At 41.9% G+C, this 24142-nt stretch overlaps 1 protein-coding gene across 1 annotated transcript; it reads right to left on the reverse strand.

Annotated features, from left to right (window-relative positions):
• Positions 1-2048: 2048 nt before the first annotated feature.
• Positions 2049-19719, reverse strand: irak3 (interleukin-1 receptor-associated kinase 3). The gene is made up of 13 exons (XM_071534968.1): positions 19583-19719; positions 18276-18482; positions 18011-18081; positions 17409-17454; positions 16970-17145; positions 15921-15985; positions 15717-15831; positions 14333-14451; positions 9621-9819; positions 9048-9110; positions 8687-8854; positions 4124-4694; positions 2049-3355 (listed from the first exon to the last, which is right to left on the reverse strand). Exons 1-13 carry the CDS (start codon positions 19698-19700, stop codon positions 3246-3248), a joined length of 2028 nt encoding a protein of 675 aa, XP_071391069.1. The 5' UTR covers positions 19701-19719; the 3' UTR covers positions 2049-3245.
• Positions 19720-24142: the final 4423 nt, after the last annotated feature.

Genomic DNA, 24142 nt, shown 5'->3' on the forward strand with positions numbered 1-24142 from the left:
TACACATCAACCGCATCTGCATTGTCACTATCACAGTTTCTTGGAGGGGGTTCTGTGATTAACGTGTTTATTTATTATCAACAAGAGAAATACCATTTTGTTAAAACATCAAGACATTTATTTTGAAGGCTACGAAATTCTACCGGAAGTGATTTTCCTTATTGTGGCTAGTTTAGTTAAACTTACTACGTACTATGACTTTTCTCTTCAATACCCTTTTAATATATTTTTGCTTTTCATTATGAATTTCACACGCACATGAACGCTCATGAGTGGAGGGGAGTGACATCAGTTTATTAGAGCAGGAACTATGAAATACATGGTGGTCGATGCACTTCAGATTTCCAGTGTATTCTCAACTGCTTGGTTGCTTCTGAGTGGTGTTTTGATGTTTTAAATGTCTTCAGCTGTCTTATCACTCTAAATCACAAATTGGGGCTGCAGGGATGTCGGCCGTCCAGTCTGGGCGGCTATTGTTTCTCTCTCACATCCTGTTTACACTTTCTGTCTTTTTTCTCTACTGTAGGCCCTATTCAGACATGTCGAGGCATGTCTGAGTAGGTCATTCTCACTTTGTCAACTTTCACACCCTCCCACTATTTCTCCCGTCCTCCCGATCCCTGCCGGTCTCTCACATGATTCTCTTATCTGTCCCAGACACACACACACACACACACACACACACACACACACACACACACACACACACACACACACACAGTGGTGGAAAGTAACTAAGTACATTTACTCAAGTTTACTTGAGTATTTCCATTTGATGCTACTTTATACTTCCACTCCACTACATTTCAGAGGGAAATATTGTACTTTCTACTCCACTACATTTATTTGACAGCTTTAGTTACTTTTCAGATGGAGATTTGACACAATGGATAATATAACAAGCTTTTAAAATACAACACATTGTTAAAGATGAAACCAGTGGTTTCCAACCTTTTTGGCTTTTGACGTCTTACAAAAAGCAGTGTGTAGTCGGGTCACATTTCAGATGTCTATGAGTTGTTAACAGCTCCACCAAATAGTGATTTTTCCCTCTAAACCTCAAATGGTTTCATTTCAATAAATGTTCAAATGATCCAATATTTCAGCAAAAATCAAAGATTAGAGAAAAAGTCCAAAAACTGAAAACAGATTTGTGTATCAGAACTTTGTTTTTTCTTCTTTCCTCTCCCATTAATCATCTCACGACCCCTCAGATTTATCTGGTGACCCTTTGGAGGGGCCCGACCCCTAGGTTGGGAACCACTGGACTAAACTAGCTAACTGTATATAAAGTAGTTCAAACTAGCTCCACCTCCAGCAGCTACAACAGTAACATGCTGCTTACACACTGATGCTTCAGTATTAATAATCTAATGATGTCATATACAATAAAATATCAGTCAGAGGGACCAAACCACTACTTTTACTTTAATACTTTAACTACATTTTGCTAATACTTATGTACTTTTACTTAAGTAGGATTTTTCATGCAGGACTTTTACTTGTAATGGAGTATTTTTACATTGCTGTAGAGTGTCCGCTAAATGTCCTAATTGTAAAGTGTAGTACTGTCCAGAGGTTTCAGAGAGTCTAGACAGTCTTAATATAATAATATATTATTTCAACCAGCTGACAAGGTGGATTTCATTCAACAAGAAATGATCAGGTGAAGCCTAGTGTCAGAGGAGGTCAGATGGTCCAGAGGTTAGAGAATGGTAAACAGACTTGTCTTGTAAAGTGAAGATTTCAGGATCAAATCTCCACAGTCAGTGTTGTGGTGATTAACAGTTAGACACCAAGCTCTCCCTGCTGACTCATTATCCCTCTGGATAAAACATAGTGTTGTCAAGTGCCCCAGTCAAAGCAGAGGAGATGTAGCACTATATAACCCAACACTCCATCAAGCTGCAGCATGTTTTCAGTCATGCCAACACATGAACCACCCAAGTTGAATAAATGTCAAACAATTCCACATATATAGTTCCAAGTTGTAAGTTTATTTTTCCAAAGTTATATATTAATGGATTCAGCATCCTCAATATTCATGGAAGTGCTTCATGTGCATATTTACGTCAAAAACGTTTTTGTTTTTTATTTGCATTCATGTATTTACAGGTTGTCAAATCTACAATCACAAATCACCTGACAGGGGGATTTGGTTGCACTGGTTTTCAGATTCAGGCAGAGATTCATCCTCCGATCCACAAATGTGTGTTGTGTTCAAATACTGGTGGGAAGGTCTGCCATTCAGCTTTAACGTTAAAATCTTCACATATAGTGGCACGAAGCTAATGATGTATTGGTACGATGTACTTAACTTCAAGTGCGTTGCGATGAATTATGAACAAATTATAGTCCCATCATAAGCAGAGATTTCACAATGTAATCATCAGGCAAAATGTTATATCAGGTCATTAACTATACAGTTGCCCCATAAAGTACTCAATTGCCTACATTTTGGCAACTTGTGTACACTATATCATGCTGTGATTATAATAATCATCATCAAAGCACTGACAATGTGCTTATTATGCACTTACAATGCCTTATGAGCGCCACTTTAATTATTCATTCATTCATTCATTCACTGGAGCTTATCCCAGCATGCATTCAGCCTCACTGGCTCCATCACAGAACTAACACAGATAGATAGACACTCCCATTGAAAACCTATGGGCAATTTAGAGTCAATCCACCTGACTGTGGAAGGAAACCAAGGAGAACACAGGGAGAACATGCAAACTCCACATAGGAAGGACAGGGAATCAAACCCACAACCTTTCTAGCTACAGTGATAACCACTGAAATGCTGTGATGACCACTTCAAGTTAAGTTTCCAATTCATTTTTTCAATGAAACTCCAGTAACTGGCAAGATAAATAACATAATCCAATTTAAAATGTGAATCTATCCCTTAAACAGAATACATTTCCACATGTCTGCATATTCTGTTCACGCCTTGAAGCCTTAAGGCTTACTTGAAAGCTAGTAAGATATCTGAGATTATCTAGAACACTGTGGCATTGTGAACCACATTATAAATAAAATAAAAAACATTTACATAACTGATAAAGCTCATTTGAAAATGAGCAAATCTACCGAGAATTATCACGTGATATGTCTATCCACAGACCGCTATCATCTCAATCTGTCTGACACTTGACAGCTCACAGTATTCTCTTGTATAGTATGATGTCAGGCTTGTAGAACAGGACGTTGGTTCCACCAGTCCTTGCTCTCTGCTGCTATCCCGTCATAGAGAGGAGTTCCTCTGTCTGGATCAGGCCTTTGTTGTACAGACTGAGCTTGGTCCTCAGTCTCTCCTTCGCTGGGTTTTCCACCACACTGATATCAGCTGAAACACACAAAACACAACAACTAATGACTTGAAATAGGCTAACACGTGTTAAATGTTAAACATGTTATACCGACCATGCTAACATGATATACAGACCAAGACATGAAGTTGATGAGGAAACACTATTCCTAGTACTGCTATTTAGTAGTATTACTATTTTAAACAATTATTATAAGAGCATTACAAACACAATGTGAGTGCATGACAATTATTCTAATCAGAGCCCGCCATAATCACCATGATATACATAACCAGTTACGCTAAGTAATGCAAACTTTGCAAATATTTTTGTGTCAAAATACTTGTCTTCGCATAACACATGGGAAGTATTAGTATGAACTCTGTATCCAATCCATAACCAGATGCATCATCCCGCAAACTTTTGCAAAGATCAGACTGGTGGTATAGCAGTTATAGCCTTTCAAAATTTGAAATTTTGACCTTTAATAATAGCGCCTTCATCAGGCCAATCAGTGCTAAAATGTATCATCCCTCCAGTTTTAGCTAAATCAGACCAGTGGTGTCTGAGATATTGTTTGAGTTAAAAATTGGACCTTCAATTATAGCGCCCCTATTAGGCCAATCAGTAATTTGTAAGGATAGCTGGATGCATGTAGCAAGTTTCATCAACATCTGGTCAGTGGTGTTTGGGATATCAACAAACAACAAACATGTGAATGATGGTGAAGGATGATGGAGAACAACTAATGTGGAAACAGAGAGAGATTATGCTTCTCTAAAGCTACATATCTGAAGAAAACTCACTATGGAGTGTGTCTGAGTGGTTGGGGGTGAAGCCGTTAGCCCTGCAGTCCTCACAGGTCTGTCCGGCTGCCTCGGCCGAGCAGCTGCACTGTACAGGCCAGCTGCTGTACAGGTCTAGTCCTGCTGCCTCACCCTGTGGATCCAAAGAGCTGCTCAGGAAGGTCACCTCCGACTGGCTGCATTCGCAGGGCGTTGCCTGGCCCGGAGGGGCTGGGGGGTAACGGACAGGGGAGCTGTACTGCTCATCATCCTCTACAGGTATGGAGGGTGAGGGGCTCGGCCGGGCGTTGGGCAAGATTCCATCATCCAGAGTGTGGGGTCGGGCGCTGGACAGAGTTCCATCATGTAGGCTGTGGGGTCGGGCGTTGGACAGAGCTCCATCATCCAGACTGTGAGGTCGGGCGTTGGACAGAGCTCCATCATCCAGACTGTGAGGTCGGGCGCTGGGCAGGGCTCCATCATCCAGACTGTGGGGTGGGGCGTTGGGGAAGGCTCCATCATCCAGACTGTGGGGTTGGTCGCCAGGTGGGCAGCTGGGCAGGGGAAGCAGCTGACTTAATACCTGCAGTACCTGGGGAGATTTTTTAAATTTAGATTTATGGCATTTATCTATTCTCCAGGGTGACTTCCTATGATAGTAGAATAAGGTTCGATTCAGAGATCTGCAAAAATTACAAGCAACCAAAAATAAGGAGGACAACATCTAGATCTTAGTGCAGTTCCTGTGACCATAGAGCCATCATGTAACAGTGCAGTGCTCCACCCAGAAAAAGGAGGGTTGTTCCAGGGTTCTTTGAAGGTAATGGTTCTGTATAGAACTGTAATGACTCAAATAATCCTCTGATTTGTTAAAATAAAAAACTGGTAAATCAGAATAAAGAACCCAGAGTGGTTCTTAGAAAGTTCTTTTAATGCTGCTGGTTTGGAACATTTCATTTGTTCTTAAAGAGTTCTTTACAGCACCATTTGATTTGTTGATTTATTGTATCAGAGAGAGTACTTAATATACTTAATGTTTGTAGTGTTCCCAAACCTCGCGAGGCCACCTAGATAAACCAAAACTAACCTGGGTGTGTGCCACAGAGCGCGACTCCTGGCCGCATGATCTCGTAAGGTTTAGGAACGCAGAAGCTGAATACAATGAAGACTCGATTCATATTAAATAATTGATCAAATTTCGTTGCAAACGATCGCATGCCCTCAGAAGACTTGGATTATGCTGCACGAGCTGTATGGAGAGCATTTCTGGACATTTTTGCCCTTTTTGAAGCCTAAAGGACTGGCCTCCATTTACGGGAATTGTTTGGAAGAAAGCTTCTCCGGCAGTGAGCCTGATGAACTCCTGGTAAGTTGAATGAAGAAAAAACACTGAGTTTGTACTGGCATGAGGAGACAATGACAACCAAATTCAAATTTTTAGGTGAACTATTCCTTTAATATATGGAGCTCTGCTGGCGAAGAACTTTGTCTTTCTTTGCTTTTCTGATGTGTGGTGTGCCGCTCCCCCCTTTAAGTACCTAGGCGCACCACAGTACATACAAACCTCTTTCCTTCCCTCGGCTGAATACAGCAGGTGAGCGATTAACATTAACGCTTGGGGAGTGCTCTGAGTGTCTTGTTGAACTGTTAGGTTTCTTTTACAGGTCAACAGCATGCTACAGTGGCATGAAGTGGTTGATCACCATCTTCGCAAGCTAGCAAACAAGCCAGCTAGACAAGAGACAATACAATTAAGCCTAATTGTATTGTCTCTTGTCTAGCTGGCTTGTTTGCTAGCTCGTGAGCTGGCAGCACTTGCCTCTCGCTGTGCGATCTGAGGTCGGGGACCATATTTCCATCGGCCTGATCACCCTGTACACCAGAAGTACCTGTGCTTTTCCTTTGACAGCGTAGCCTAGGAATACAATGTCCTACCATTTGGCCTATCCCTAGTTCCGAGGACATTAACAAAATGTGTTGATGCAGCCCTGACCCCTCTAACGCAGGGAATAACAATGTTAGATTATCTTGATGACTGGCTTCTATGTGCCTCACCATATCGGGCTGCAACAGACACAGTCCTTCTTGTGAAACACATACAGGAGCTAGGCCTCACACTAAATCCTCAGAAAAGTCAGCTGGTCCCCTCTCAGGTATTGACCTTTGTGGGCATGCGTACTGACTCCTTCCTGATGAAAGCAGAACTTACAGAGGAGCATGCCCAGAAGGCAAGGTGTCACATCAGCCATTTCATTCAAGACCAAAACAGCGCTCATATGTCAACGTTTGATGGGTCTCCTCTTGGCAGCCTTACTGTTAGTCCCGTTAGGTCTGCTACATTTGAGACCACTTCAAAGGTGGTTTAATGCCCATGGTCTAAACCCCAAGGAACACAGACATTGCCTTCTGTCTGTGTCCCAGGAGCGTATAAGTGCACTCAAAAATCAGGAGGAACGTGGACTGTCTCAGGGAGTTTGCCTAGACACAGTGCCCAGGCAGAAGGACGTGGGATCCCACCTGGGCCAGGTGTCATATAAACATTCTGGAATTCAGAGCAGTCCAGTTAGCACTTCAGAGTGTGCTATATAAACCACCAAGGGGGCTTGGGCTCACACTGCCTCCACATGGTAACATATGCCGCTTTTCCACCGCATGGTACCGGCTCAACTCGCCTCGACTCTACTCGCCTTTTTTGGTTTTCCATTGGGCAAGTACCAGGTACCAGGTACCATATTACCTGGTACCTGGTACTTGCCCAGGTTCCAAGCGAGCTGAGGCGATACCAATAGGTGACGTGAAGGGGGTACTATCTGCAGTGGAAAACCAAGTGGTACTACCAAAAGCGAGTAGAGTGGAGGCGAGGCGAGGCGAGTTGAGCTGGTACCATGCGGTGGAAAAGCGGCAATACATTCTTCTGCTATGGTCAGAGAGGAATCTAGCCTCTCTGCAAGCTGTGCATGTCCCAGGAGCCCTGAACATTGCGGTTGATATGCTGTCCAGGGACGACCCACTGGAGGGAGAATGGAGGTCATATCCCTGCGCTGGGAGATATCTGGAGAAGCCCAGGTGGACTTTTTCTCATTCAGGCAGAACACTCATTGCCCCCTACTGGTTTTCGATGACCAGTCTACCATTCGGCCATTCGGTCTGGATGCACTAGCACATGAGTGGCTAAGAACAAGACTATACGCCTTCCTGCTTTTTCCCCTGGACAATGTCTGGGAGGCCTGCCATCAGCTCTTACAGCCCCAAGATGGCTGAAACGTCACTGGCTCAGGCCTAACCCTTCACTTCTGCCTAACATTTTACCCTCTAGCCATGTGAACAGGGAACTGGTGCTAACAGCTTTCTCCCCCTCCTCCTCTATACCTTGTGAGGCCTCTCTCAAAACAATGACTATCACATTGGATTGTTGCTGCCATCACACTAGCATGGCTCAGCTGGACTGTCCCTACCCTCCTCAGTGGTGGCACACTCCACAAGGGGAGTATCTCTGTCTGACATCTGTATGGCTGCCAGTTGGATGTTTCCAGGTACCTGTGTGAATGTTGCTACCCCTCTTAGGCCACATCCACACTAATACGTTTTCGTTTTAAAACGCATAACTTTTGCTACGTATACGCCTAGCGTCCTCACTACTCTGGTGTTTTCGGACCCCTAAAACTGAGACTTTTGAAAACGCTGCTGACCCCGTTTTAGTTTGAAAACTCCGGGATTGCGTTTTAGTCTGGACGGGCGGAAACGGAGACTTTTGAAAACGATGACGCAGACGCTCACGTTCGCTCCCTGATTGGGTCTTATCAGTCATGACATGTCCTTCCCTGATTCGTCACGCCCCTATCACATGACCCTTTTCCGGAAGAAAACAAACAACATCAGCCTTGACTACCAGTGGTTAATTCAACATGGATAACGAATTACAGGCGTTGCTGACCATGTTGTCTATGCTAGCAGCTGTTGTGCAGTTAAATTCTGCATTTTATGCTACTACTGCCTACATGTGCAGGAGGCAAGCTATTATTCGAGCGATTTGCGACAATTCTCCTGTCCAGCGGCGTTATCAGCCCTACCTTTCGCCATTGCTGTTCTCCCTCCGTAGTATTTTCTGCAACTAAGCAACCAACCACAGAGTAGACAATCTGCTTCCTGTTTACACCGGCACGCACATGCCCAGTGTACATGAATGGTCATGTGATATGCGTTAGTATGGACAGAGATTATTTCTGAAACGCTCGTGTGGAGAGAGATCGTTTTCGTTTTAAAACACCGTTTTAAAACCATTTCCTCTCTTCAGAGATGGCAAGGTGTCTAATCTTGAACTTTTGACTCAATCTGGCTCAGCAGCTACTCTAGTATTGTCTCCCAACAGAGTGACTAGCATAGTCCCTGAAGAGAACCATGGTTCTATGAACTAGGTACTATACCAGTCCAGCATTCACTTCCCTCATAGCCTTTGGAAAATTACTGTGCCACAGATTTTGCGCTGCACAACACTGCTACTGCTGAATTTTATGAATATGGGCCACAGTATATAGCAGGGCTGGTACTGGAATAGTTCACTGGTTTATTCCCAGGCTAACTCACGGTCTTCATGTTGGGTCTTGTGCGGTGGCGGCTAGCGGTGCTGTCTATGGCCAGGCCCAGCAGGCTGAGGGCCACAGCAGCTGGCCACTGGCCAGCCGCTGCATCCACAAACCGCAGACATGAATTCTTACCGCCGCTATCCTCCACCTCAGCAGCCAGCACATCCCTCTGATAGAGAGACAGACAGACAAAATACGAGAAAGAGAGAGAGCATATGGTTAAGTATGTACTTTTTCCCGAATTTCCCCGAGGGGATTAATAAAGTGATATCTTATCTTATCCTATCTTATCGTACTACATTAAATAACATGAGGTTATCGTTTCAACTACAGTATTATTGTGTGTAGCATTGATGACTCACCAGCAATGTATGTTTTGGTGTCTCCTCTATGACTTTGCGTCCTGTGACTATTTCCATTATAAGCTGAGAGCAAACAAAATGTAATTAATGGGAATGAAAAAAGTGTGAAAATGTTTTCTCTCAAATTGATCTATTCATATTTTTATAGTATTATGTTAATACATATTTGCATATTATGCATATTTATATATACAGCATATATTTCATCCATAGTACTCTATATTCACACAAGCAATCAAGCCTTTTAGTAACATCTGTACATACAGTAACAGTAAGTGAACCCATACCATGTAAGTTACTCCATAGTCTTTCTCATATTTCTTACTCACACAGTCTACTTAATGTGTTGGACTTGTCAGCAGCATATGCTTATATAAATAGGCTATATACTCTTTGTATTGCTTTTGTTGATTTTTATTGTTTTCATTGCTCTTATTGCTCATTTTCTACTTTTTTTTGCATATTTTCTTTTCCCTGCTGTATCCTATTAATACTTGCTGCTGCATCAACCCAATTTCCCCACAGAGATCTATAAAGTTTCATCTAAAGTCATATTAACTTATTTCAATTCACCATTCCAAAGCTGTAAACATCCAGGCTAAAGGACAGCTTGCCATCTCGGATGTACTCCTCGGGCAGGTATCCCAGGTTGCTGTGGGAGCTCGTATCCAGGGTGATGGTACAGCTCTGATTGGCTGAATGAGGCCGGAGACGAGCCAACCCAAAGTCAGACAGCTTCGGCTGTAGGCCCTCATCCAGGAGTATGTTAGCACTGTGCAAAGAAGCCATAGAGACTCATTTTGGGATTTTTTTTGTACTTGACAGTAGGGAAGATGAGAGAAAGGGATGATATGTAACAGAGGTCTCAGGACAGATTTGAACCTAGGGTATTGCTAAATACTGAGCCTCCAGGATGCCCAGTGAACATTTATTAAAAAAAAAAAAAAAGAAAGGGATATTTTTTTCTTTGAGACAGCAGGAAGGCTGAGCGGGACACAAACCAGAGGAGACACAGGGGTGAAGGTTCTGGCTGGATAGGGATGTAAAAGAGGCTGATGTATAAGAGGTGGACTTTTACTTTGGAGTAACTCAATCACAATCACAAAGGCAGCCACAAGGCCAGTCACATTAAGTTGAATACCAGTTTGGGGCATGTGCCATGTGGCCACAGCATCCTGAGTGGTGCCTTAGCGCATGTCATCCCCCTCTCTCTCTCTCTCTACTTTGAACTGTGTAATAAAGGGAAAAATGCCAAAAAAAAAATCTTTATAAAAAAAAAAGAGGTTATGACAATCAACACATTTATACGTGCGGTTTCATAGCAACATGAGGCAACCAAAAGATCTCAGACATAGAACATCAGTCAAAAAAAACTGTGAAATGATTTAAAGGAATAGTTCACGCAAAAAATTTAATTCAGTCATTATCTACTCACCGCCATATGAATCGAAACTCGAAAAGTTTGTTAGTCCATAAAACAGCAAGTATGGAGTATAGAGTAGTTTTATGGATATTTTCTGCTCTTTTTGGAGCTCTAAAGATAGGTCCGTAACGACTTACGTTTTTTTTGAGAACGCTGCAACGACTTTGTGCTGGAAAGCTCCGGGACTGTTTTATGGACTAACAAACTTGAGTTTGAGTTTCGATTCAAATGGGGGTGAGTAGATAATGACTGAATTTTCATTTTTGAATGAACTATTCCTTTAATGTGTAAAGAGGAACACTGAAGAACCGTGACGACATATGCGAAACAAAGACAAACTGCATCAGCAGAGAGGAACAGTTAGCTCATTTACGCCTTGTATCAAAAGGGCATCTTTAGCAGCCACATAGAAAACAGTTCCCCCTGTGTTTTCCCTTGCAATATGCAAATTCCATCCACAATGACAGTAAACATTTGGTTTCATTTGTACCGTGAGTCTCATTCATATCCAACCGATGGTAGAGGTTTTCATGTATAGCCTGACGGTGTTGGGGGGGGCAGGGGGGGGGTAGAGATTATGTATGTGGCTTGGAGAAATTTCCATTTACACTTGGCAAACTTGCAACCACAATGACAACCTCCTGAGGTGGTTTAAGCAATCGGATTTGAATCCATCCCCAATGCGTCTTGGGTGCATTTACATCTGGATTTATATGTGGATGAGTACGAAGGTAGTCGAGAGGGGGTATGAATTGCAGCAACAGCTCCAGGACGCACTTCCCTCTATCTATCTATTACTTCCTGTTGACATGGCACGCCAACAACAGAGTTGCGTCAACGGAAGGTCAAACATATGGACGGTCACATGGGGGTCACGTGGTTCATGTAGTTCCCGTTTGAATCCATTGTTTTCTATAGGGAACAGTGCTAACAACAGTGACTTTGGGTATAATAAACAATATGACAGCTGTTTTACAGTATTGCAAACTGACAAGTTAGATGTCTGTAATATTTACTATTTCATATTATGGTAGAAATGACCTCAAATTAGAAGATTAGAGTGATTGAGGCTTGGCGCTTTTACTAGTCAATGATATTATTCACTATTCACTGTGTCACATCCTAATGTAGCCTAATTTTCAGATAATATCACCAGAAGGTATGAATTGAATATCAATCCATCCAGATAGTCTCTTCAAGTGTTGTGAATCCAGTAACAACTGACAGCAGTAGGGGGCAGTGAATGATGCTCAGTGTGCTGTCATTGAGTTACTTGTGAGCGGTCTATTCAGTTTATGACCTAAAGGCCCTAGACCTACAGGAAGGCACCAGTGACTCATATGTAACTATTGAGGTGCATCAATGCACATAGAGCACGAGTACATAAAAAATGTACTCTCTTACTCAGGTGTAAGTCTATGGCAAGAGTCTTAGACAAAGACTTGACAGGACTAGAATAAGTAATTTACAAGTCTGAATGTTCTATCCCATTAACATGCAATTAAAATAACAAGGAGGACAATATGGTACATTTACATCTTCACATATACTGGCATAAACAACTATAGTAATTTAATTTACCAATCAGAAATCAACCATCGTTAATAATTGGCCTGATGAAGTGAATGGAGTTGACGCAACTCTTTCTATCTCAATGGCTCTGCACACCACCAGCCAGCTGTTGCCATAGTTGCAGTTTATGTTTTCAGTTTAGTTTACATATTGGAGATATGCAGCGCTGCCTATAGACCATAAATAAAGACTCCTGCATCGCATCATTAGCGCAGTACACAGATTGAGGAACACTGAGCAAAAATGCGGCTAAAATTGTTTGGTCTATATAAGTCAGATAAAGCCTTTTTGAGGATATTGGGTTATTGAAATACATAAAACTGCCCACATTTGAATGGTGCAGCATTATGAAAAATTGCAACACAGAAACTATATCAAAACTGGAATGCCAAATCAGCTTACATAGGATATGCACAGTTTCTATGAGCCATCGTTCTGTTACATTCAGCGTGGATTCAGCGACCTAAGGGATTCTGGGATACACAATTTGTGGAAGAGAGGAAAAATAAGGGAATGAGGGAGAATAACTGCTAGTGTAACAGATGTTGCCTCCACAAATATAATATATAGGCTCCCCACTCTCTCTCTGCAGGCAGACACTGGAGCACTCCCACAGCGAGGAGTCTTCTTTAGTTTTAACCCATCCCCACTACTTCCCTGCAACCTTAATTAGACACTTTCTGTTTTTCCCATCAACTGTCCCTGTCATGTTTTCAGTGCCGTTTGTTTGTTTGTCTGTTAGCAGGATTACGGAAAAACTACTGGCCCGATTTTCATGAAACTTCGTGGAAGGGTGTAGCATGGGCCAAGGAAGAACCTATTACATTTTGGAGCGGATCCGGATCCGACTCACAAACAAGCAGTAATAGCACAAACCTTGGTGGAGGTCTGCGCTCTCAGAGTGCCCTACTAGTTCCTTATTTTATTGTGAACCTTGCCTCTTTAGTCCCCTGGGTTGTCACAACAGAGACATAACAGGGTAGTAGCTAACCACCACAAAGCCAAGTGTCAATTACCACAGACACCTCTGACACAGTCTCAGCACAAGCTTCACAAAGCTAGTATTTATGGCAGGGCTTACATTCAGAAACCACTTGTCTCAAAGATGCATAACGCAGTGTAAGGAGCACAAAACTTCTAGCCCTGAGCAATGGAAAAAAGTAATCTGGTCGGTTCAGTCATCTTTTACCCTTTTTGGTTGGTTTGGATTTCCACTTCCTTTATCCCTCAAAGCACTGGTGGTTTTCCTTCTTGAAGAAAGCTCCAATATCTCAGTTCCAGATGCAGTATGACTGATGCATGACTCATTAGATACTTGATAGTAATATATTGCTAGGTGTTTCAGTCTCAACCACAAAACCAACTCTGGACGTGACAATTTAAACACACAATATGTAAATTTCTGCCGCAAGTGGTCTCTCAATCAAAACAATAACAAAAGACGGAGTTTGATGACGTCGTGAAGTAGCGTGGGATCATGGGAGTTGTTGTCTTCATTGTTAAACAACCACCATTGCTGTACGGTTTCTCTCAGACAGACGGTGCTCTGCAGTCAGCTTCTCCCGGTTAGGATTCCTTCAGTGTTCATCGTTCAGGAGGTTTTTACCGGGAGCCGAATTATCCGCAGAGGTCTCCTCCTCTCCAAAACAAACGGACCCGGTGATTAAAACCGGTAAAAACACCGAATAACGTTTGCTCAGCTTGTTTCTCTGATAACTTCAGATCCAGACGTCCGAAGACTAAAATCCTTCATCAGCTTAAAAGATATAGTTAAAAACGACCAAGATCTAAAAAATTTATCGTAAAAATGTGGCTTAAAACTGGATGAAAAGTCAATTTATGACAGAGCTTCTGGAGGACAACCACAACGCCGACACATAGTAGAGGGGGTAAATGGGATCTGATGCCATTGACAGGCGACCAAATGAAATGCACCTTGATTAAAATTACGGGTTTCTCTAGGTTTGAAAATTGTTGGAAACATTTGGGATAATGTAAGTACATAACTCAACAAAATATATAACATAGGTCTAGTCGTTTTTAGACATTTAAACGCGGAAAAGTTACATATTGGGCCTATCCTTGAAGTGATGTACTTTTTCTATGTACGTTAGCTGACTGCTTCCTGTTTCAGATTTCGCCTCTGTGGTATCCACGGCAACGATTGAGTTGACAAGGCCCGTCCCGCTCACCCCTTTAATGCAGTCCTGCACCCCTGCGCCCTTGCAAACTCAGCACTTCAGTCAACAAGAGCTTTGTCCGCACACGTGTGTGTTTTGCTGGGTAGTACCTGGAGATGTTGCCACAGATGACTGGGCTGGGCTGGGCTTCATGGAGGTGATGCAAGGCCTTCGCAGTACCCTTGATGATGTTGAGACGCTCCGGCCAGGACAGAGGACGCTCACCACCCTGTAGAATAACACGACATGCTAGATGGACTTCTAAATGGATGAAAATAACTGAACTATGTGGTCAGTCCAAATTAAAAACCCTGGGAAAGTGGAACTGACATCAAGTGGGGAGCCCATTCACCAGAAAGGCCATTTAATGGATATACAAACTGCTTTTAGAGATCCTAGAAGCTGCCCAGTACAACCATGCTCTTCTGCTATAGGGCCCTGTAACAACGCATTATGTAATAACACCGCATTATGTAATAACTCAACAAAATGTAATACATTTTCACTTCATTATGTAATAACACCCGCATTTTGTAATAATCTGCTGCATTTTGTAATACACAGCCTGAACGCAATATGTAATAAATTTCCCTGCATTTTGTAATAAATTATTACATATTGCGGTGGTTATTACAAAATACGGGAGTTGCACTTGTTTTTTGATGAAAATGTAATAATATGGTGCATTATGTAATAACCAACCAAAATGAATGTCTTCATTCATAAACATCGTTATAATATTATAACAGCAATGTTTATTTTATGCATTCTAGCATGAATCATACTGACTCAAAATTCATTTTAAAAATATACTATTAGTTCAGTAGATTAGTATCTTTCATTGGTCAAAACTACATTAAGTGTCACTGTATTCCTTAACTTAATAGAAACTGTACTTGAGGGTTCATAGAGACATAGAAACTGTACAACACTGAGTGTCCAACATGTCCTTCACTTAAAACAGGCCATAGCTTACATCTGGAAACTACTAAACTACATCTAAACTACAAACACTTGAAGTTGCTTTAACCAAGAAAATCCACAGCATACAGCCTAACAACACACTGATTTGCAGTGGATTTCTAATATAAAAACAGTTCAGTTTTAACTTGCGTTCAAGCTGTGTATTACAAAATGTGGGTGTTATTACATAATGAAGTGAAAATGTATTACATTTTGTCATGTTATTACATAATGCGTTGTTACAGGCCCTATAATTTCCGTGATGCCGTAAACACAGATGGAATTGCAGAATTTATGTTTAACAATGGAATTCTAACAAACGCAGAATCACCCAGAAATGTAAGATTTCAGGGAAATTGCTTCAATGGTAATTTTCTATCACTGTATAAACAGAAACTTGTCTGGGATACTCTAGGATATGTAATATGTATTATATGTATGTGTATTCTGCCCAGGCTAGGTATAACATATCACAGACAAAAACACATTTTCTAATCAACAGACAGATAGAAGGCAGCTGTAGTAGTCTACCTGATGGTGTAGTTTGTTGTAGAGGGATCCATTGGGTAGGTAGGGATAGACCAGACAGTAGTGGCCCTTATCAGAGAAACAACCCAACAAGTCTAAGATGTTTGGATGCTGGTACCTGCAACACACCACAACACATTAAATATTGGATACGGACTACAAAATAAATATAGAATAGGCATTCTGGGAGAGAGGGATTATACATACAAATGATGGACTTCCATCTCTGTTCTGAACATATCCCACAGCTTCTTCCAGGAGGCCTTATTTACCTGGAGGACAACAAACACGTGACAAATAAGGGATAATGTACAGGGAGCCGGTCATTATGGCAAAATAAAACCCCAATATAATGAATCAATTTTGCATAGCTACATACCAAAGACATTAATCCTTTGACACAAAATATTGATTTAAAATTGTATTTCAAGCTAAAGGAATTGGCAAGGTTCTGCCAAAAAAAATGGTTTAGTGTACCGCAGTGTACCCATAGCAACATCTGTAGTTAACATCCATAGATACACTGTAACAGAACTGTAACCATACATTTCTGTAGCTAGCGTCCATGGCTACACTGTAGCAGAATTGTGACCATAGAAATGTTTGTAGCTAGCATCCATGGCAGTCTATGATTCAGAGATAACAGTCCACAAAATGTGTTCATTGGCCAATCAGAATTAAATATTCAACAAAGTAATAATCAAGTGTTGTCTACCTCCACTTAAAGGAATAGTTCACCCAAAAATTTAAATTCTGTCATTATCTACTCGCCCTCATGCCAGTTGAAGCACAGGTGAAGTTTGTTTGTCCATAAAACACACTGGGAGGTTGTCAGCACAACTGTATAGCAACCTTCTCCAAAACAATTGAAGTCGGTGGGGTCAGTTCTTTAGAGCATTGGTGCTCAACGTGGGGTCCGGGGACCACCAGGGGTCCTTGAGGAGGTTCCAGGGGGTCCCCAGCAAATTGATGAATTGTTAAACTTCACCATTATTTAATTATTTAAACCGAATACAATGGCTATAGTGAAGATTTGCGCTAAATAATGGTGTAAATATAGGTATCTTCCCGTCATGTATGGCTTCAAAAGACTTGGATGTATGGCAACCTCCCTGTGTGTTATGTGGGCAAAGAAACTTCACCTGTGTTTCAGCTGGCATGAGGGTGTGTAGATAATTTTTGCATGAACTATTCCTTTAATCAACTTCTGTATTTTAACTTCCCCATCCCGGAATTAGCAATCCGCCCTGGCATACCTGTTTAAATAGCTTCACTGCAAAGGTTTCATTTCCCGTTTGTGCTCTGTATAAGTCTGCGAAGTGGCCCTCTGCGATTTTCATTTCACGATGAAAATCTCTGGTTCCTTCAACAATATCTTGGAAAGTGATCTTAGGTGGCTGTTTTCCTCCCATTGTCAGGACAGCAATGTTAACTGGAAAACACAGACAGATCAGCAGGCACCCACACATTCATACTAATTCACACATCCTAAAAACCCAGCGTGCGAAGTGAAGTGAAACTTCAACACTTGGCAACAAACAAGTTTTCAACCATAGTCAAAGGGGAGATTCTAGTGGAAATGCCTCTTTACTGATCATCAGTGTGTGTAGCATCTACAACGTATGACATGTGAATTATTCCATTTCAGGGCTTTTCAGTTTTTGAGACCCATGGTGAGAAAATGTGACAACTTACCAGGACTTAATGCTTGACTTGAAGGACTCTCATCTGGGTGGAGTTTCTTACCAGAGAAAATACAGACATCATTTTCATTTAGCGCTCAACACATTAAAGGAATAGTTCACCCAAAAATGAAAATTCTGTCATCATCTCCTCCCCCTCATGCCAGTTGAAACACAGGTGAAGTTTGTCCATATAACACACAAGGAGGTTGCCAGCACAACTCCATAGCAGCCTTCTCCAAAACAACTGAAGTCAGTGGGGACCAGTTCTTCAGAGTTCCAAAAAGACCTACAGTATATTTACACCATCATTTAGTGCAAGTCTTAACTACAGCTGATTGAGTTGCAACAAATAATGGTGTATAGGTCTTTCTTTTCACAGTGTGATTGTTTGGCTGTTTTTGTTTTGGAACTCTAAAGAACAGGTCCCCATTGACTTCAGTTGTTTTGGAGAAGGCTGCTACCAAGTTGTGCTGGCAACCTCCCTGTGTGTCATATGGACTAACAAATTTCACCTGTGTTTCATTTGGCATGAGGGTGAGCAGATGATGACAGAATTTTCATTTTTGGGTGAACTATTCCTTTAATAAAGTGACCAAACTGTTTTTATTCTACCTTGTGCACTTCAGCTGGCGAGATCTGCCTGGTGAACTTTGGCAATTCATCACTGGAGGCCAAAGGTGACTCTGAAATACAAACATTGCCCAGGTCTTTCACGAGCATTCAATGTGCAGAAATTATGGCAACTATATAGTCTGATAACAGCATCAGCACAGTTTGTTGACGTCAGACACGCACCACAAAAAGAGGAAGCAGGTCAGGGGCGCACCGAGCCGACGCCCATGAAGCGAGTGCAAACTGTGACTTTATGTAAACTGACCTTGAGGTTTATTGGTTAATTGACCTTCAGACAGGAAGAGCTGCAGCGCCCTGTGATGGCCCATGTCCCGCAGCACCCCGAGCAGGTCCTGCACCCTCGTGTTCTGCTGGGCCCAGGACCACAGCAGCTCCCTTGTGGGACTCCGGCCTGCCGCCTCCAAGCGCTCCGACAGACGCACCTCCGACCAGCTGGGGGCGATGCGGGTGGCTGGAGAGGAGGAGACACATTAGATATAGTATATAGATGAGTAATTCTCAACGTTTTCCCTATCAAGGACCCCGAATTTAGTCCACATTAGGGCCACGGACCCCCATTTGATGAGATTTTGTCTCTCGGACCCAAATCTGAAAATATTTTTATTGTTAGATATGATTTGTCCAGAATTCCATGACTATCTGTATTGCAGGTAGAGAGATAACAGTCAAACTATGATCAAAACAGTCATTCTTCTACATTCTCTAATTGTGTTAACTTCTTGTAAATGAAATAATGCTTAAGTTTAACAATTCATCCATTTGCCGGGGACCCCCCTGGAACCCCCTCAAGGACCCCTGGTGGTCCCCGGACCCCACGTTGAGAACCACTGATATAGATTCACTGGTCAATAGCGAAAAGACAGTAGATACAGTAGGCTATAGATTCACTGGTCAATAGCGAAAAGACAGTAGATATAGTAGGATATAGATTCACAGGTTAACAGAAAATACATTAGATGTAGTTGGATATAGATTCACAGGTTAATAGAGAAAAGACAGTAGGATTACACACTGACTGTACAAAATATTAGGGACATCTTCCTGATATTGAGCTGGAGGCCCTTTTGCACAATCCACATCTCAATCGTCTGCAATACTGGAAATCCTCCTCTATCTCCTCTATCATCTGCTTCAGTTTACATCCTTTGTGCTTGGAGTAGATTTGGAGTATAATCCATAAAGCATAATGGCTTTTACCTGGATTCAGCTCATCAGTGTACTTCAGGAAAAGAGTAAGTGTCCCTAATATGTTGTACATTCAGTGCATAAAATTACGCCATACACTGTATTTTGTGTGTGCGCCTGTGTTGTCATTATCATGTGTTGAAAAGTAACTCAAATATAGTATAATGTATATGCTGTGTTGAAAAAATCTAGTCTATTATCATTAATGCTATGTTTAGTCCTTTTCAAAGTGTAGTTAAAAGCAGAATATAGATTCTTATCTACAGACTACCCACGGATGTGGTTGGCATCGACGGATAGGCTATCTCTATCAAACTCGACTCGACCAAAGTCAGTAACCGTGACCGAAGCTGTTTTTTAACTCACCCAGTCCACGCCAGCCGAACCTGTCATCCCCGCTATCCATGATTTTACAAAACTTTTCAATGATAAACGGAGGGACATCGTAGAGGAACGTAGAGGAGTCCATAACGGCACTGTTCATCAACAAAGCAGCTGCGAGCCTTACTACAGCCCGTACGTTAGGCTACTACTGTGTTGCTCAACTCTGGAAACTCCCCCCGCGCTTGCACATGCATGACGACTAAAGCCACAATGGAACAGTCAGTAGGTTAGTCAGTGACTGTGATGACCACAATCACCCAAACATCCTGCGTTTACCTCTCCATATATATCCTCTTCGGTCTTCTTTCTTTTTAGCCTTCAGACATGAATTGTATGCACAGAACGTTAAACACGTCGCCTAACTCCATTAAAGATATGGACATTTAATGTTGCTTTGCTAATCAGCAGACGTACACACCTGTTAGAGCACGAAATTCGGCAAGTAGCACTTTTCTTCAAATAAAATGTCAACTACCTTCACGCTCGCGCGCCCAGAGTGTATTTTGGTGGAGGGTGATTGGAGGCGAACCAGTAGGCAATTTTATTTACAGAAATAAGTGCTGCTTGGTGGGATATATGTATGCCGAACTGGAGATTTACAGTCTATTGATTAAACATGTAAAAGATCATAGGCTATGACATATTCTGCGAGGTGTTTACGTTGACCAAAGAGCAAAGAAGTATTAAATTGCCAGATTTGGAGAGGGGTTTGTAGCAAATCTTTATTGAATACGAGTACATATGCATAAGAGTTAAGAGTGTGCGGTGGTATTTTTCTGCATATTTCCACTACACTATCATAAACAGCGTTACATGTATTGCGCAACCCCAACGACAGCCCGTCGTAGTAACAAGTGGTCCGTCATTAGCCCACACTGTGTCACCGGCCAGTAGCCTATTTAGCTATTATTAAGACTGTCTTCAAAATACCACACGAAACCACACGAAATGAAAGTGACTCACCTGCACTCACACTCCACGGACCACTGAACAACTGGTCCGGACTACAAGGATCACACCAAGGACCGCTCCACGGACCACTGAACAACTGGTCCGGACCACAAGGATCACACCACGGACCACAAGGACCACTCCACGGACCACTGAACAACTGGTCTGGACCACAAGAATCACACCTTGCACTGGTTCACCTCATATTTAGAAATAAATATGAAATAAATAAAATAGCTACTCACATATGCTATGCATAGATAGATAGATAGATAGATAGATAAATAGATTAGGCTACTATCTAGGTATAACCACACAAACTGCAAAATACAGTGCAACAATGAGAATATAGGCATAATCGATAATAGAATATATTTAATAGATCAAAGGATTATGATTTCCGACATTCTGCTTCCCCAACAATAAGCCCTGGGTTACCAGCGACCTGAAGGCCCTGCTTAATGAAAAGAAGAGGGCCTTTAGGACAGTGATTCTCAACCTTTTTCATATCAAGGACCCCTAGTTTAGTCCACATTAGGTCCACAGACCCCCATTTGATGAGATTTTTTTCTCTTGGACCCAAATCTGAGAATATATTTATTTTTAGATATGATTTTGTCCAGAATTCCATGACTAACTGTATTGCAGGTAGAGTGATAACAGTGAAACTATGATCAAAACAGTCATTCTTCTACATTCTCAAATTGTGTCAACTTCTTGTAAATGATATAATGGTGAAGTTTAACATATTCATCAATTTGCTGGGGACCCCCTGGAACCCCCTCAAGGACCCCCGGTGGTCCCTGAACCCCACGTTGAGAACCACTGCTTTAGGACAGGGGACAGGGCGGAGCTAAAACGTGTACAGAGAGAACTGAAACTGAGGCTAAAGTAGAGCAGGGACTCCTACAGGAGGAAGCTGAAGGTAAGGGATGTTTGGAGTGGGATGAGAGAGGTCACCGGCTTCAAGAAAAAAGGTGGGGGGTGCAGCTGAGGGGAATCTAGAGCGAAACCAATTTTTCCAACAGGTTTGACTCAAAGCATTACCTGGCGGGCAGACCACAGCGTGTGAGGTTACAGAGCTGTGTGTGTGTGCGTGCCTGGTGAGCAACATCGGGGCCCCCCTGGGGACTGTGTTATCTCCTTTCCTGTTTACCCTCTACACATCAGATTTCCAGTACATCTGGCGTGGGGGGAAAACCACCTGCAGCTGAATGTGGCCAAGACTAAGGAGATGGTGGTGGATTTTAGAAGGAAGAAAGCCCCCACCTGCTCCGGTCTGCATCAATGGGAGTGATGTGGAGATTGTTAACTCCTACAAGTACCCGGGCGTTCATTTGGAGGGCAAGTTGGAATGGTGAGATTTTGTCTCTCGGACCCAAACCTGAGAATATTTTTATTGTTGGATATGATTTTATCCAGAATTCCGTGACTGTCTGTATTGTAGGTAGAGAGATAACAGAGAAACTATGATCAAACCCCACGTTGAGAACCACTGATATAGATTCACTGGTCAATAGCGAAAAGACAGTAGATACAGTAGGCTATAGATTCACTGGTCAATAGCGAAAAGACAGTAGATATAGTAGGATATAGATTCACAGGTTAATAGAAAATACATTAGATGTAGTTGGATATAGATTCACAGGTTAATAGAGAAAAGACAGTAGGATTAGACACTGACTGTACAAAATATTAGGGACATCTTCCTGATATTGAGCTGGAGGGCCTTTTGCACAATCCACATCTCAATCCCCCGGTGGTCCCCGGACCCCACGTTGAGAACCACTGATCTGCAGGAAGGTCCTTCAATGTCTGCAATAAGATGCTCCACGTGTTTTACCAGTCTGTGGTTTGCGAGCACCATCTTCTCTGCTGTGGTGTGCTGGGGCGGTGGCATCAAAGCAAAGGACGCCAACAGACTGAATAAACTGATAAAAAAGGCCTGGTGACATTAAACTGTCTGTGGACTAACTTTTATTATTTTTAACTTGTCAAGTATTTATATCTTTATTTATTCATTTAGTCACTTGCTTTTTTAGCCATCATAGCCTCTTGTGTTCTTATCTGTTGTGTTTTAATGTATTTTGTCATCTGTGTGTCTTGGCTGCTATGACGACTCAATTTCCCTTCTGGGATCAATAAAGTTTTCTATCTATCTATCTATCTATTTATTCGGCTGACAAAAGTATTGCAAACACGGCCAAAGGAGGAGAGAGACGGGAGAAGGTGGATTACAAAGACCACTCCACAGACCACTCACTGACTGGTCCGGACCACAACCGACCACTAGTTTCAGCGCCCCTAGTGGTAGTAACCAGTAGTCCGTGTTAGCGACCATGGTCCGTGGACAGACCACTGAATTGGCTACAACCCCTGCTGGAGATTTGGGAGTTGGCGTGACTCCTCTACATGAGAGAACAGCGTGTACTGTGTGATTATACGAAGGTTCGTTCATTACCAGTGGTGGAAGAAGTACTCTGATCCTTTACTTAAGTAAAAGTACCAATACAGTAATGTAAAAATACTCCATTACAAGTAAAAGTCCTGCATGAAAAATCCTACTTAAGTAAAAGTACATAAATATTAGCAGCAAAATGTAGTTAAAGTATTAAAGTAAAAGTAGTGGTTTGGTCCCTCTGACTGATATTTTATTATATATGACATCATTAGATTATTAATACTGAAGCATCAGTGTGTAAGCAGCATGTTACTGTTGTAGCTGCTGGAGGTGGAGCTAGTTTGAACTACTTTATATACAGTTAGCTAGTTTAGTCCAGTGGTTCCCAACCTAGGGGTCGGGCCCCTCCAAAGGGTCACCAGATAAATCTGACGGGTCGTGAGATGATTAATGGGAGAGGAAAGAAGAAAAAACTAAGTTCTGATACACAAATCTGTTTTCAGTTTTTGGACTTTTTCTCGAATCTTTGATTTTTGCTGAAATATTGGATCATTTGAACATTTATTGAAATGAAACCATGTGAGGTTTAGAGGGAAATTTGGTGGAGCTGTTAACAACTCATAGACATCTGAAATGTGACCCGACTACACACTGCTTTTTGTAAGACGTCAAAAGCCAAAAAGTTTGGAAACCACTGGTTTCATCTTTAACAATGTGTTGTATTTTAAAAGCTTGTTATATTATCCATTGTGTCAAATCTCCATCTGAAAAGTAACTAAAGCTGTCAAATAAATGTAGTGGAGTAGAAAGTACAATATTTCCCTCTGAAATGTAGTGGAGTGGAAGTATAAAGTAGCATCAAATGGAAATACTCAAGTAAAGTACAAGTATCTCAAAATTGTACTTAAGTACAGTACTTGAGTAAGTGTACTTAGTTACTTTCCACCACTATTCATTACCTAGGCCTACGTGACCTTGTTGTGTATCTTAAAGCCGCTATGATGCTGTCAATATTGACTTGGTTTCATAATAACAAATTAAAAGTGAAAGTTTAGCAGACGCCTACGTCTTCTGGGGAGAAAAGCATTCTCATGTACAGCAATGCCAATGAGTAATGCAAAAAATGAAAATGTTGAGCACCGATTTGCATGTAGTGATGTTTTCTTCCCCCCTTTGTTCAAACCAGGCTC

This window comes from Centroberyx affinis, unplaced genomic scaffold (assembly GCF_046629955.1).
Source record: "Centroberyx affinis isolate AG114_WGS23_722 - 3 ecotype Tasmania unplaced genomic scaffold, CSIRO-AGI_Caff_v1 ptg002641l_1, whole genome shotgun sequence".
NCBI lineage: Eukaryota > Metazoa > Chordata > Actinopteri > Beryciformes > Berycidae > Centroberyx > Centroberyx affinis.